The sequence below is a fragment of the Macaca fascicularis genome, chromosome 6 (genome assembly GCF_037993035.2).
Source record: "Macaca fascicularis isolate 582-1 chromosome 6, T2T-MFA8v1.1".
NCBI lineage: Eukaryota > Metazoa > Chordata > Mammalia > Primates > Cercopithecidae > Macaca > Macaca fascicularis.
Window position 1 is genome coordinate 158146041 of NC_088380.1, and position 14700 is coordinate 158160740.

At 42.9% G+C, this 14700-nt stretch overlaps 1 protein-coding gene across 4 annotated transcripts in view; it reads right to left on the minus strand.

Moving 5' to 3' along the window:
• SLC36A2 (solute carrier family 36 member 2) overlaps positions 1 to 14700 on the minus strand; it is a 33248-nt gene that overhangs the window by 4269 nt on the left and 14279 nt on the right. For 2 of the 4 annotated variants that reach the window (XM_015452157.4, XM_005558310.5), the window contains 3 exons: positions 13857 to 13955; positions 5871 to 6037; positions 2639 to 2808 (listed from right to left, as the gene is read on the minus strand). In XM_015452157.4, the coding sequence (XP_015307643.2) occupies positions 2639 to 2808; positions 5871 to 6037; positions 13857 to 13955 (436 nt within the window). Of the gene's footprint in view, positions 1 to 2638; positions 2809 to 5870; positions 6038 to 12885; positions 13177 to 13856; positions 13956 to 14700 lie in introns of those variants that run through there. The other 2 variants (XM_015452159.4, XM_073994619.1) reach the window with 2 other exon arrangements.

Here is a 14700-nt window from a genome sequence, read left to right on the forward strand (position 1 = left end):
GGCTGGCCTAGAAAAGCAAGAATCAAGAGCCACCTCAGCCAGTCAGTCTCAGGGGATCCAGCAGCTGCTGCAGGCCAAGACACAGCCACTGAGAAGGTGTCCAGGTCTGAGCAAAAGACATAGAGGCTGAAGCAGGCCAAGGGGGCAGCTGAGGCTGAAACTGAACAGCACCGCCTGAAGAGAGAGAAAGAGTTCAAGACCAAGGAAGCTGCAGCCCTGGAATCTCACAGTGGCCGTGGCACTCAAGTGGCACAAGAGGCTCAGAAGAAGAGGACCAGCCTCCAGAACTACTTCCAGCAGAACGAGGGTGAAGCCTTGGCTAGCCTCTTGGCTTTTGTCTGTGACACTTGGACAGAAATCCATGAAAACTACTGCATAAATGAAGAAGAGTGGGAGAAAGAAGCGCCTGTACCATGGATTGGCATTTTAGATGCCCTTGAAGAATATGAAGCTCGAGTTATATTCTTATGAAAAGGTATTACATGATTTCTGCATATTATGTAGCAAGTCCCTTCACTTCTCAGAGAATATAAAATCTAGCTTCTTTGTACAGACTTAGAACTTATCTATAGATTTTCTTTTTACATCGTATTTCCTAGAAATTTAATGGGTATATGTCATCTGTTTTCCCATGCCTTTTAGCTCGCGTAACAAATATATCAATGTATCAATGTTGACTTTTTCTTTCTTTTATCTAGTAAAAAAAAGTTATTTGAAGAAAGAAAGAGATTAATCATTTTTTTCCCTGTAGTGTTTTCTTGAATGTCAGGATTCTAACTATGAAAAAGTAGTAAATAGTTATTTGTAATCTGTGTGAAGCAGCAGCTACCCTTAAATTAGTCCATTCCTGCTAATGGTTAGAATAATGAATACTAGTATAACTGTTTGGGCTGCTTTTAGTTTCTCTTAATTAAAATTATTAGATGGTAGAATTCAAGAACTTGTTACATGTTATTACTCGGTGTACTGATAATCATCTAAAAGTAACACTTTGTCATGCAAAAAAAAAAGAAAAAAGAAAGAATTTCCTAAATGTCCATGGACAGATGAATGGATACAGAAAATGTGGTTTGTACATACAGTGGAATACAATTCGGCCTTAAAAAAGAACACACTTTTGCAATTACAATCAAAAGGCATCTTAGGGACAGCTGGGCCACCTCTACTCTGTACAGGAATCTCTAGCCGTCTCCTTTGGCCTCTGGTGGAATACTTGCAGATTGGGGTACTCCGGGTCATGGGGGCTGCTGTGAGCCAGTGAGTGGGAATGACCTCAGCCAACAGGCAAGCACAGGACCGTCCAGGGGCCAAGGAGCCCCAGCTGATTGTTGCCGATGGGGAATGTGATCCCAGGCTTGCCCAAATATTTTATAGTAGCCCCACCAAAAAATTTTAAAAATCTGCCTTTGTATGGAAGATTGCCCACATTTTAAATGTTGGCCCACATTTATACAACATTGTGAGGTTCAAACAACACCTGTTGCCAAATTAGAGTCCCATTTTCAATGTCTGCCCTGGAGGTAAAGGGCACTGGTTCTAGACTTATATGACTTGAATTCAAATCCTACTTCTGACACTTTCTGGCCAATTATTAATCACTCACTGCCTCAGTTTCCTCTTTCATAAAGTAGGGTTTATCATAGTTCTACCTCATGAGAATTGTTGTGAGGACTGAATAAAATATTATGAAATTTAGACTAGAAAGAGCTGAACACAGTGCCTGGCACACAGTAAGTGTTCAATACATGTCAGTTCTTACGATTTATTTATTAATGTATTTATTTGAGACAGGCTCTGACTCTGTTGTCCAGGCTGGAGTGCAGTAGTTCAATCTCAGTTCACTGCAGCCTCGACCTCCTGGGCTCAAGCAATCCTCCCACCCCAGCCTCCCAAGTAGCTGGGACTATAGACATGGGCCACCATGCCTGGCTTCTTTTTTTCTTTTTTTTTTTTGTAGAGATGGGGTTTCACCATGTTGCCCAGGCTGGTCTCAAAATTCCTGAACTCAAGCAATCTGCCTGCCTTGGCCTCTCGAAGTGCTGGGATCACAGGCATGTGCCAGAGTGCACAGCAAGTTCTTACAATTATTGTTTGATAAGCTGTGTCAATCCCTTCGGCTGAACACCAGCAAATCTGTCTAATTAGGTACATGTAAGAATGGGGTTGTCCTTGAGGCTTAGATGAGTGAATAGTTGTAAAGCTTTAGAATGGTCCCTGGAATACAGTAAGTGTTCAGTAAATGCTGATTGTCATGACTGCCCTCTACCATCTGGCTAATTCTTTTTTTTTTTTTAAGATGAATCTTGCTCGTTGCCCAGGCTGGAGTGGCATGATCTCGGCTCACTGCAACCTCTGCCCCCCCATGTTCAAGTGATTCTCCTGTCTTGGTCTCCCGAATAGCTGGGATTACAGGCACATGCCACCACATCTGGCTAATTGTTGTATTTTTAGTAGAGACAGGGTTTCCCCATTTTGGCCAGGCTGGTCTGGAACTCCTGACCTCAGGTGATCCACCCGCCTCGGCCTCCCAAAGTGCCAGGATTACAGGTGTGAGCCAGTGCATCCGGCCCATTCTGGCTGATTCTTGATAGCCCTCAGAAAAGATCAGCAGGAACACTGCACTCTCCTTTCTACTCACATGTCAGGCAGACCATGGCGAGGCGAATGGACAGATCCAGAGGCAGTGCCCAGCGTGTTGACACCCGGGAGATGGCAAAGGGGATGATGATTTCCGCAGGGACGTAGAACTGCAGGGCATAGGTGCACAGGATGCCGGCAATGTAGAGAAGCTTGACAGACTGGTACAGCCTGCAAGACAAACCACAGCGCTGCTCTCCATGGCCACTGTGTTCTGACACTGGCCTCCTTGGAACATTAACCTCTGACCTTGCGACAATGACTTGGGCTTTTGTTTTCCTTTCTGAAAATGACTGAGAGGGACTTTCTAAGAGTCAGGAGGGAGTCACAGCAGGGCATGCAGTGAAAATAGAGGGAAGCTTTCCTGATTCCATGGAAACAATTGAAAGGGTCATTTCTAAATGAAATAAAAATCATCTTGAGCTTGAGTATATATTGCATCTTCGCAAATCACTACCATCTGATGCTCAATCTTACGTTTTAGAAAAGAGAGGCTCAGGCCAGATACTTTGCCCAGGGAGACACAGAGGATAAGTGGCTAAGACCAAAAGCCCTGGATCTAAAACACTCTAGTCCTTTGTGATCTATCAGTCCTTAGGAATTCTCTGGATTCCCCAAAGCTCTTGTCACATAACAGTTGTCTCTAGTTGGTTGAGAGAACTGCAGAATCCCAAATCCTTGGAGGAAGAGACAGTGTATAAATAGGGCTATGTGGAAGTTAGGGGGAGTCAAGGTGGAATACAAGGAGAAACAGGGTTACTTGCTGGCCTCAAGCTAGGGGCAGAGAGTGTGTGAGGCTTCAGGGATACTGAGTTCTATCTCAGTTTTTTTCTTTTTGATCTATTGAGATGTGACTATTTTCCTTCAGTCCACTAATGTAGATGCATTTCCATGTTTAATAAATGTGTGTGTGACACTGGGCATAGTGGATCACGCCTGTAATCCCAGCATTTTGGGAGGCCGAGAGGGGTGGATCTCCTGAGGTCAGGAGTTTGAGACCAGTCTGACCAACATGGCAAAACCCTGCCACTACCAAAAATACAAAAATTACCCAGGTGTGGTGGTGCACAACTGTGATCCCAGCTACTCGGGAGGCTGAGGCAGGAGAATCTCTTGAACCTGGGAGGTAGCGGTTGCAGTGAGCTGAGATTGCGCCACTGCACTCCAGCCTGGGTGACAGAGTGAGACTCTGTCTCAAAAATAAATAAATAAATAAATAAATAAATAAATAAATAAATAAATAAGTGTGCTTGTGTGTTTAGCCCATTCCTTAAAAAGGCTAACTTCCACATTGCTGTGTTTCTTGCTCACGCTAGTCCTGCTGCCTGGGCACCCTCTTTACTTCATTTCCATCTGTTCAAACCCGTCCAAGTTTTTGAAATTCCCCTCTTCTGAGCAGGTACCACAGCCAGATGCTTTTAGACACAGCCCAACTTAATCCTCATGACAACTCCGGTTTATAAATGAGGCAACTGAGGTTCAGAGAGGTGAAGTAAATCATCCACTACCACAAGCTAGTAGGCGGTGCAACTGGAACTTGGACTCAGGTGTACCAGAATGGCCCATGTTTGGAGAGAGTTGACCTGCTGGACAATGAGTTTCCCTGTTGTCTCCTTCCAATGTGTTTTCTTTCCTTGGAAATCCCCAAGGCCTGTTTGCTACTCTGGAGAGCTTCTTTTTCTACGTCATAGTTTGTGTCCATACACTATTATCTGTCCCTCCACCATTACCACCAAATCAGGAGCCGATGAAGACAGGGAAGCTCCAAGGTCATAGTCTACTCACAGCAGTGCCGCTTGGCATCTGCTTATAATTGGCATGCAATAAATGCTTGATGAGTGACTTTGTCATCTTGGGAAAGGAACCCCATTGAGGCAAATTAGGGCTCCAAGTGACTGTGACTCTCTGCTTGAGAAGACCCAAATGTCCTTTAATTAATGACATTACCTGGTGTGGGAGAAAATCTTGCACGGTGGGATGTGGGTTCACGTGTCTGTTCAATATGGCACTGTTGAAGTCTGTGGGGCTGCTAGCTATTGCATGAATTGGGTATGTTAGAACACAAAACTTTTACAGATTCCAGTGGTCTTCCCAAATTGTTTTGCTTGTTTTTTTTGAGACAGAGTCTCTGCCACCCAGGCTGGAGTGCTGTGGTGCCATCTTGGCTCACTGCAACCTCCACCTCCCAGGTTCAAGCGATTCTCCTGCCTCCGCCTCCTGAGTAGCTGGGACTGTAGGTGTGTGCCACCATGTCTAGCTAATTTATTTATTCATTTCTTTTTTTGAGATGGAGTTTCGCTCTTGTTGCCCAGGCTGGAATTCAATGGCACCATCTCGGTTCACTGCAACCTCTGCCTCCCAGGTTTAAGCGATTCTCCTGCTCAGCCTCCTGAGTAGCTGGGATTACAGGTGCCCACCACCATGCCTGGCTACTTTTGTATTTTTAGTAGAGATGAGGTTTTGCCATGTTGACCAGGCTGGTCTTGAACTCCTGACCTCAGTTGTTGAACTCCTGACCTCAGGTGATCCACCCACCCTGCCTCCCAAAATGCTGGGATTACAGGCGTGAGCCACCACGCCTGGCCTGTTTGTTTTTAAGAGATAGGGTCTCACTGTGTCACTCAGGCTGGAGTGGAGTGCAGTGGTGCGATGACAGCCTTCTGTAACCTCAAACTCCTGGGCTCAAGTGATCTTCCTACCTCAGCATCCCAAATAGCTGCGACTACAGGTATGAGATATCAAGCTCAGCTAAGTTATGGTAATTTTTTTGTAGAAGTGGGGTCTTACCATGTTGCCCAGGCTGGCCCAGTTGGTTTTTGTTTTCCATTTTTTTATCTGGTTACTCTGACTTGGGGAATGTGAACCATTGGCTGTGGCAAACAAGACTATGGGAAGTGTGGCCACCCCCGACTCCTCTCTCTGTCTCTTTCCATCTCCCAGTGCCCCTCCCTTCTCTCCTTAGGAGACCAAGGCCTCTCACTTTTGTCCTCTCTTCTTAAGTCACGTCCTCCTTCAAACTAAGATGTCAAGGCTTAACTCAATTTGGGAGGCTGTTGTTGAAGGAGGAACTCCCAGGACAGAGAATCTGGAGACCATGGTTCCAATGACAATTCTGCCTCTTCTGTGGGAGGCTCTCTAGACCTCGGTTTCCCAGCTGTGGAAGGGAGGAGGAAGTGACCTACAAGTTTCCACTCATCCCTGAGTCCCCGCCACCTGACAGCCCATGAAGATACCAGCAGTTAGGCAGGTTAAGGCTTATGCTGGCCTTAATGTCATCTCCAAACCGCAGGTAGCCCAGAGTCCCGATGCTGATGTACAGGGAAGTGACGATGGACATTCCCAAAGACAGGATGGCTGGGAAGTGGCGGGCATTTTTCATCTTGTTTTCCAGAGGCAGAACCTACAGAAACATCACAATGTAAGAAGGAGAAAGAAGGAAAAAGAGAAATAAGAACATAAAGAAAAATGGCATCCTACTTCTGGATGTCTACCCCAAAGAACTGAAAGCAGGGCCTCAAAGAGATATTTGTATATTTATGTGCATAGTAGCATTATTCACAATAGCCAAAAGGTGGAAGCAACTCCAAGGGTCTAGCAACAGAAAATGGATACACAAAACGTGGTGTATCAATGCAATGGAATGTTATGTAGCCCTGAAAAAGAAGGAAGTTTTGTCTCATGCTACCCCACGGATGGATCTTGAGGACATTATGCTGAGTGAAATAAGCCAGTCACAAAAAGACAAGGACTGCCTGATTCCACTTATATGAGGTACCTGGAGTAGGTAGGTCCAAAGAGGCAGAATGCTAGTTGGGAAGGACTGGCGTGAGGAGGGTATGGGGAGTTATTGTTTAATGGGTACAGAGTTTCAGTTTTGCAAGCTGAAGAGTTCTGCAGATGAAAGGCAGTGATGGTTGTGCAATAATCTGAATTTACTTAACATATACGTATACTCGAAAATGATTAAGATGAGTAAATGTTATGTTAGGTGTGTTTGACCACAGTTAAAGAAAAAAAGGAAATAAAAGAGGAGGAAAAAAGGTAGGAAGATGAGGGTAAGGAGGAGGAAGGTGATAAAAAGAAAGGCCTGGAGTCACCTGATGAGCCCCAGACCCTTAAGAGCTGGAAGGGCCCTGAGATTTTATCCAGACCAAAGATCTCAACACTGGGTCAGCTAGATCTGGCCAGCAGATGCATTTTGTTTTGACAGCACAGTCTTTCATAATTGAATATGAATGCCTTTAGGCACAATGTTCTTTTCCCATTCACCAGGCCCTCCTCCCCTCACCCTCACCCACCAGTGAATTATACCTGCTTTCCAAAGGCATTTGTGTTGGAAACTCCTAATTCCAGTGCAGACTCCCCCCACCCAACCCCATCACTGTACAGTGGGGAGTCTGAGACTCCAGGAACAAAGGGCGCTGGTGGCAGCTGGGACCAGACAGTGCTTCCTGGTTCTGCCAGCAATGCATTTCCCCACACCCCAGGTTCTCACTTTTCTGTTCTCAGAATCCTTCTTCCCCTAAATGCATACCTGGTTCTAAGAGAATCCAAGTTGAGGCCAGTCTGCCTCTTGCCAGTTGGGCATTTGAAGATCTCTTCTGTCTTTGAAACCAATCTTCCTGTCTCTCATCCCATAATTTCCTCCTCAGACTCTTACTGTCCAAGAGACCACTGCTACCTTCTCCTACTCCTTGTTTAGGCTGTGTGCTAAGCACTCTCTACATGCACTATTTAGCTAATCTGTTTTCTTATCTGAAAACGGGCTCAAATGAATTTTGTTTTGTTTTGTTTTTTTTGTTTTTCTTTTTTGGAGAGTCTCTCTCTGTTGCCCAGGCTGGAGTGCAGTAGTACAATCACAGTTCACTGCAACCTCTGCGTCCCGAGCTCAAGAGATCCCTCTCATCTCAGCCTCCTGAGTAGCTGGAACTACAGGCACACGCTGCCATGCCTGGCTAATTTTTGTATCTTTTTGTAGAGACGGGCTTTTGCATGTTGCCCACACTGGTCTTGAACTCTTGGGCTCAAGCGATCCTCCCACATCGGCCTCCCAAAGTGCTGGGATTACAGGCGAGACACATCACACCTGGCCGAATTTTGCAAATTTTGTGGAGAATTACACAAGCACCATAATGGCATGTCAAAGGCTTAGTAAATATTGGCGGTGGTTATTTTTTAATACTGTAAAGACCATAACTCTATGAAGTTGGTACCTCCATAATTCTTGTTTTACAGATGAGGAAAACAAGGCTCTGAAAGTGAGATAACTTATCCCAAGTTGCAGAACCAGAAAGTGTCAGATTCAGGTTGTAGACCAGCGCTGTTATCCAAAGTCCAAGTACCTGCTTCTACTCCTATAGCAATGGGTATATTTGTTACTAAGGAATTTAGCATCTTTTCCCTTATACGGTTGAATTCTTTTCTGTTGTACATGCAGACTTCCAGCCCTGACACTCCCTAACCTTCCCTCTATTCCAGGCATTTGGAAGATGCTTGAGGGCAGTGTCAGGCTGGGTCATCCCTGTGCCTTTCCACTTTCTTCTGGATTAGGTCTAGTTGCAGCAGGTGCTCAGGAGGATGTTTGACGATTATACAATAATTGTGTGGAGAGCAGACAATCCAACCTGAGCTCTTGCACCCTGCAACACAATTTCGTTGCATATATTCTCAAGGCCAAAAATGATCTTTCCACAAGGCCTGCTCAGACTGGGTAGCTGGCTTCCTCTCTCTCTCTCTCTCTCTGTCTCACTGTCTCTCTCTCTCTCTCTCTCTCCACAATCAATCAATCAAAGAGATAAATGGCTGTTGACAGTGAGTGGGAAGGTCCCTGGACGGAGAGTCAGATGTACTAGGCTTTAATCACATCTGCACAGTTCCTAGCTGGTGACCTAACTGAAGTCCCTTTCTCTCTCTGGGGCTGTCCCTCTTCTGTAAAATTGGAGACTGGGCCAGAAGAGTTCTTCTTAAGATAATTTCAACTAATACTAAGAATCACCAGCACATAGTAGTCATTCAAGAAATACTTACTGAACAAACATTGTCATCATTTTATAGTTGGAGTGTTAGAGTTCAGAGAGTAGCCCCGGCCAAACCAAGATTCCAGCACATTCTGCCTCCAAAGTCACTTGCTCAACCACTGCACTCTGCTTCTGTCCATGACTACTCCAAATTCTAAAAACAAAGTGCTTCCAGTTCCATCTAGATGAAATAAGCACACTTCACAATATCTCTTTCACTAATTATGGCTAAAAATCCTGGACGAAATACATAAAGCAATTGTGCACAGGTTCTGAAGAGTAAATAGTAGAAGGCAGAATGGGGAGGGAAATCAAAAAGAAAAAACAACTGTCGTGGTGGTGAGTTTCCTGATTTTTTTTCTTCCCATATGTCCCAGTTTAACCTCAAGGGACTCCCAAATCTTAGAACTATGTGGTGCATACAGACAGAAAATAACGCCAAGAGAAACTTCTTTTTGGCCAGATGACTTAGAATAGGGTCCCCTGTGGGATGAAGAGCATGGAGAGAAACTCTATTTTTCTGTTTCTTTGTTTTATCTCCAGGCCGAGACCTCAAGGCAAGTCCCAGTCACTAAGCAGCATTCTGGTATATCAGTGGCTGTAGTGGTCACACAGGCACCCAAAAATCTGAGATAAAAATCCTCTCTACACAGTAGTACTAGGAAAATGGGCTTTAAGAGTCTGAAGAGTGTGGGAAATCAGGACTGGCTACATAATTTATGGGCCCCAGTACAAAATGAAAATGCAGGGCTCCTTGGTGAAAGATGGTTCCAGCAGAGCGTTAAACTAAGTGCGAGATCCTTCTGAAAGTTGGACCTTATGTGGCTGCATGATTCACCTGCTCATGAAACTGACTCTGGAAAGAATCACTGTTACGCTTTTTCTTTCTCTTTTCACTCATTGCTCATCCCCAGAGGCAGACCTGGTCACAGGAAGTACATGACAGTGTAGGAGGCTAAAATCCTGGCTTTCTAGCCAGAGGATGGGAACAAGAAGCCACTGCGAGCTGGCGAGTGTTCAGGAAAACACAGAGGAGAGAAAACTGGAAAAAGCAATCTCCTAAAATCTGTGAATAATATTCTGGGCCCAGCCCTGAGCTGTACATGTGTGGAACTGATGAAGGCATCAAAGCAAAGGCTTTGAGAACTGAACTACTGTGTAGAGTCCTGTCTGCCGATTGGCACTAGGTGGCACATAAGCAGGGTAGAGCCAAATATCACTTTACGGGCTTTGAAAACTAATTGGATATTGGAACCATGGCCCACAGAAGGTGAGCAAGGACTTATGATCTGAATCTAACTAGGTAGGTGGTTTGCTAAAACCAAAAATCAACATTCTGAAGAGGATTTTAACAGGATCCTGAGTCTCCTAAAATAATATTCACAATGCATAGGATACAGTTTCAAATTATTCAACCTACAAAGAACAAGAAAAATCTCACCAACTTTCAAGAGAAAAGACAACAGATGCCAACCTTAAGATGACTCAAACGTTGGGAATATTAGGCAAAGACTTTAAAGCAGGTAATATAACCATACTTCAAAAAGTAAGGGAGAATGCTATTAAAATAAATGCACAGATACAAGTTCTTAGCAAAGTAGAAGCAATGTAAAAGAAACAAATGGAGATATTATAACTGGAAAATAAAATAATAAAAATTTAAATACCTCACCGTAGGGGCCTGATAGCAGAATGTAGATAACAGAAAACAGAGTCGGTAAATTTGAGGATAAACAGGAATGACAGAATCTGAACAACAAAGAGCAGAAAGATTTTTTTAAAAAATGAACAGAGCCTCAGAAACCTGTGGGATATGCAGTTGACTCTTGAACAACATGGGTTTGAACTGTGCAGGTCCTCAAATAAGTGGATATTTTCAACCAAATGCATATTAAAACTACAGTATTCATGGGCTGCAAAACCTGTATGTATGGAGGGCTGACTTTTCATATACTCAGGCTCTGCAGGGCCACCTGCAGGACTTGAGTAGGTGCAGATTGGTTATACACCGGGTGTGTGTGTTTAGGGGAGGGGGGAGCAGGGCCCTGTAACCTATCTCCTGTATATACTAAGGGATGACTATACATCAAAAAGTCTAACATTCAGGTTATTGGGATCTCTGATGGAGAAGAAAAAGAGATTGGTGAAGAAAAAAAAAATCTGAAAAAAATAATGGCTGAAATTAGGTAAATTAGGTAAAAGACAAACTTTTACAGATTCAAGAAATCCTGTACAGGGCAAACTCAAAGAAACTATATTAAATATAATACAGTATAACGGCTGATTAAAAAAGATTTTTAAAAATTATAAAAGCAAGAGAAAAACACATAGGAGAACAATGATTCAAACAATTGCAGATTTCTCATCAGAAACCACTGAGGGCAAAAAGAAAGGAAATCATATTTTCAAAATGATGGAAAAAAATTGTCCACCTAGAATTCCATATCGTGAAAAAATATCCTCTAGGAATAAAGGCAAAATAAAGACAATCTCAGATCAAGAAAATGAAGATAATTTGTCACTAGCAGACCTGCTTTAAAAGAAATGTTAATGAAGGTTCTTCATGCTGAAGGCAAATGATGCCAGAAGGAAATACGATTTCAAGAATAAAGAAAGAGCAATAGAAACGGTAAATATCTGAGTAGATATAATAGCCTATTTTTTCCTAGTAAGTTTATTACAAGGACTATGTATGACTATTGAAAGCAAAAATGATAACATTGTTGGTGTTTCAGTGTGTTTAGATACATATGGCAATACAACATAAAGGGGAAAGTGCCCTATACGATTGTAAAATGTTGACAGTTTACTAGCAGTGATAAAATATTAATTATCTCAAAGTAAACTGTGAAAACATATATTATAGTACCTAGATAAACTACTAAAAGTACTATAGAAAAAGATATAGTCAAAAAGTCAATAGGCCAATTAAAGTGGAATACTATAGAATTATAGTAATCAAAACTGTGTGGTTCTGGCATAATGGTAGACTTATGATCTTATAGACCAATGGAATAGAATTGAGAGTACAGAAATAAACCTATACATCGACGGTCAATTGATTTTTGACAAGGGTGTCAAAACTATACAACACGGAAAGAATAAATAGTCTTTTCAACAAATTGTGCTGGGACAACCGGATAACTTCATATGAAAACATGAAGTTTGACCCTTACCTCATACCACATACCAAAATTAACTCAAAATGGATCAAAGACCTACATGTAAGAGCTAAAACCATAAAACTCTTAGAAGAAAACTCTGAGGTAAATCTCCATGACCTATGATTTCGTTCTTTCCTTCTTTTTTTTTTAAAGACAGGGTCTTGCTCTGTCACCCCAGCTAGAATGCAGTGGTGCAATCATAGCTCACGGCAGCCTTGAACTCCTGGGCTCAAGTGATTCTCCCACTCGGTTTCTTGAGTAGCTGGGACTACAGGTGTGTGCCATTACACCCAGCTAATTCTTAAATTGTTTTTGCAGAGACAGGGTCTCTGTATGTTGCCCAGGCTGGTCTCAAACTCCTGCCCTCAAGTGATCCTTCTGCCTCGGCTTCCTGAAGTACTGGATTAAAGGTGTGAGCCACTACATCTAGCCATGAACTTAGATTTTGCAATAGATTCTTAGACATAACACACAAAGTACAACCAGAAAGAAAGAGGATGAATTGGACTTTATAAAAATTAAAAACTTTTGTGCATCACAGTTCACTATCAAGAAAGGGAGAAGCCAGGTGTGATGGACTATGGTCATGCAACTATAATCCCCACTACCTGGGAGGCTGAGGCAGGTGGATCACTTGAGTCCAGGGATTAAAAACCAGCTTGAGCAACATAGCAAGATCCCATCTCTCTCTCTCTCTCTTTTTTTTTTTTTTAATGGGACAGAGTCTTGCTCTGTTGCCCAGGCTGGAGTGCAGTGGCGCGATTTTAGCTCACTGCAACTTCCACCTGCTGGGTTCAAGCGATTCTCCTGCCTTAGCCTCCTGAGTAGCTGGGATTACAGGTGCATGCTACCATGCCCAGCTAATTTTTGTATTTTTAGTAGAGATGAGATTTTACTATGTTAGCCAGACTGGTCTCGACCTCCTGGCCTCAAGTGATCTGCCTGCCTCGGCCTCCCAAAGTGCTGGGATTACAGACGTGAACCACTGCACCCGGCCCCATCTCATTTTTAAGAGGAAAAAATTTAAAAGGAAAAAAGAAGGGAGAAGACAAGAATAAGAAAAAATATTTGCAAATCATTTTTCTGATAAGGATTTAGTATCTAGAATAAACAAAGAACTCTCAAAATTCAACAACAAAAAGACAAACAACCTAATTAAAAATAAGCAAAGGACTTGACGTTTCTCCAAAGAAGATGTACAAATTGCCAACAAGCAAATGAAAAGATGTTCAATGTCAAAAACTTGTACACAAATGCTTACAGCAGTATCATTCATGATTGTCAAAAACTAGAAACAACCCAAATGTTCTTTGACAGGTGCGTTGATAAGCTGTGGTACTGCCCAGACAGTGGACGCTCTGCAATAGAAAGCAAGGTGTTATTGATGTGTGCAACAGCATGGATGAATTTAAAATGCATTAGGCTAAGTGAAAGAAGCCAGTCTCAATCTCATACATACTGTATGATCTCATATATGTGACACTTTGGAAAAGAGAAGACAGTACAGGCAGAGAACAGAAGGATAATTGTTCTGTATCCTGATTTTGGTGCATTTATTCCTCTACGTGCTTCTCTAAACTTACAGGAATGTACACCAAAAAAGTGAATGTTACTGTATGTACACTAAAAGTATTTTTAAAAATATATAAACAACACTAACTTTCCACAAGTGTGGAAGTAGAGACTATAAATACACAGAACTTTCCAGGTTAAAACTCCATTATGTTTAATCAAATCTTTTAAATTGGACACCATGGTTCATCTTGATTTTAAAAGATTAGGAAACTCATGTCGATAGATGTTTAATAGGCATGTGGGGACAAAAATAAAACTGTCTCCTGACTCTCTGTTGTAATCAACTTTTCTCTTGCTGGTGACAACTGTCCCAAGTGAGGTCAGAGGTTACTTTCTCCCATGGGCATTTTCTAGCAGGCCCAAAACAATGGCCAGCGGGACACAGAAACCCAGAGCTCCCAGCTCCTTTCCAGAAGGTCACTCACAAGCACTAGGGATAAGGCCACCTCAATTCAAACCTTACCACACCAATGCTTTCAAAAGAAAAAATGGCTGTTCCGAAGAAGAGAGGGTAGGTCTTCCAGCTTGCTACCAGTGGCAACCGGCTGGGGTCTGGGATTTCCTAAAGGAGAGAGAAACGCTATGAGGTAGTCACTCTTAAAGCACATTTGAGCTCCTTTAAGAGAAGGGTAATCGGAAATGAGACCTGATTTTTTTTAATTGAATGTCAAGAAGTTTAGAGAACTTCAAACAGATGTAGGCCACGATCAAAGTTGATTTCAACACTGCACAATACCAAAGAGCCAGAGGACGGTATTGTCAAAGTACTGAAGGAATAGTATCTCATAGAGGCAAGTTTGGTTTATCAAAAACCTCCAAAAAGGCTGGGTGCGGTGGTTCACACCTGTAATCCCAGCACTTTGGGAGGCTGAGGCAGGCAGATCACTAGGTCAGGAGTTCAAGACCAGCCTGGCCAACATGGTGAAACCCCGTCTCTACTAAAAATACAAAAATTAGCCGGGCATGGTGGTGGGCGCCTGTAGTCCCAGCTATTCGGCAGGCTGAGGCAGGAGAATGGTGTGAACCTGGGAGGCGGAGCTTGCAGTGAGCTGAGATTGCACCATTGCACTCTAGCCTGGGCGAAAGAGCAAAACTCCATCTCAAAAACAAAACAACAAAACAAAAAAATCCTCCAAAAGAAAACCTTCCACACCACAGATTAGCACCGAACGCGCCCATGAACACCTTTGAATGGACAGTGGTCATGGGTGCTGGAAATTCCTGTGACTGCAGTCATAGCAATAATCTGAGGAGCCCAAAGTATGAAATATGAAAGATCCATTTTCTTCTTTAATGAGCTGTAAATT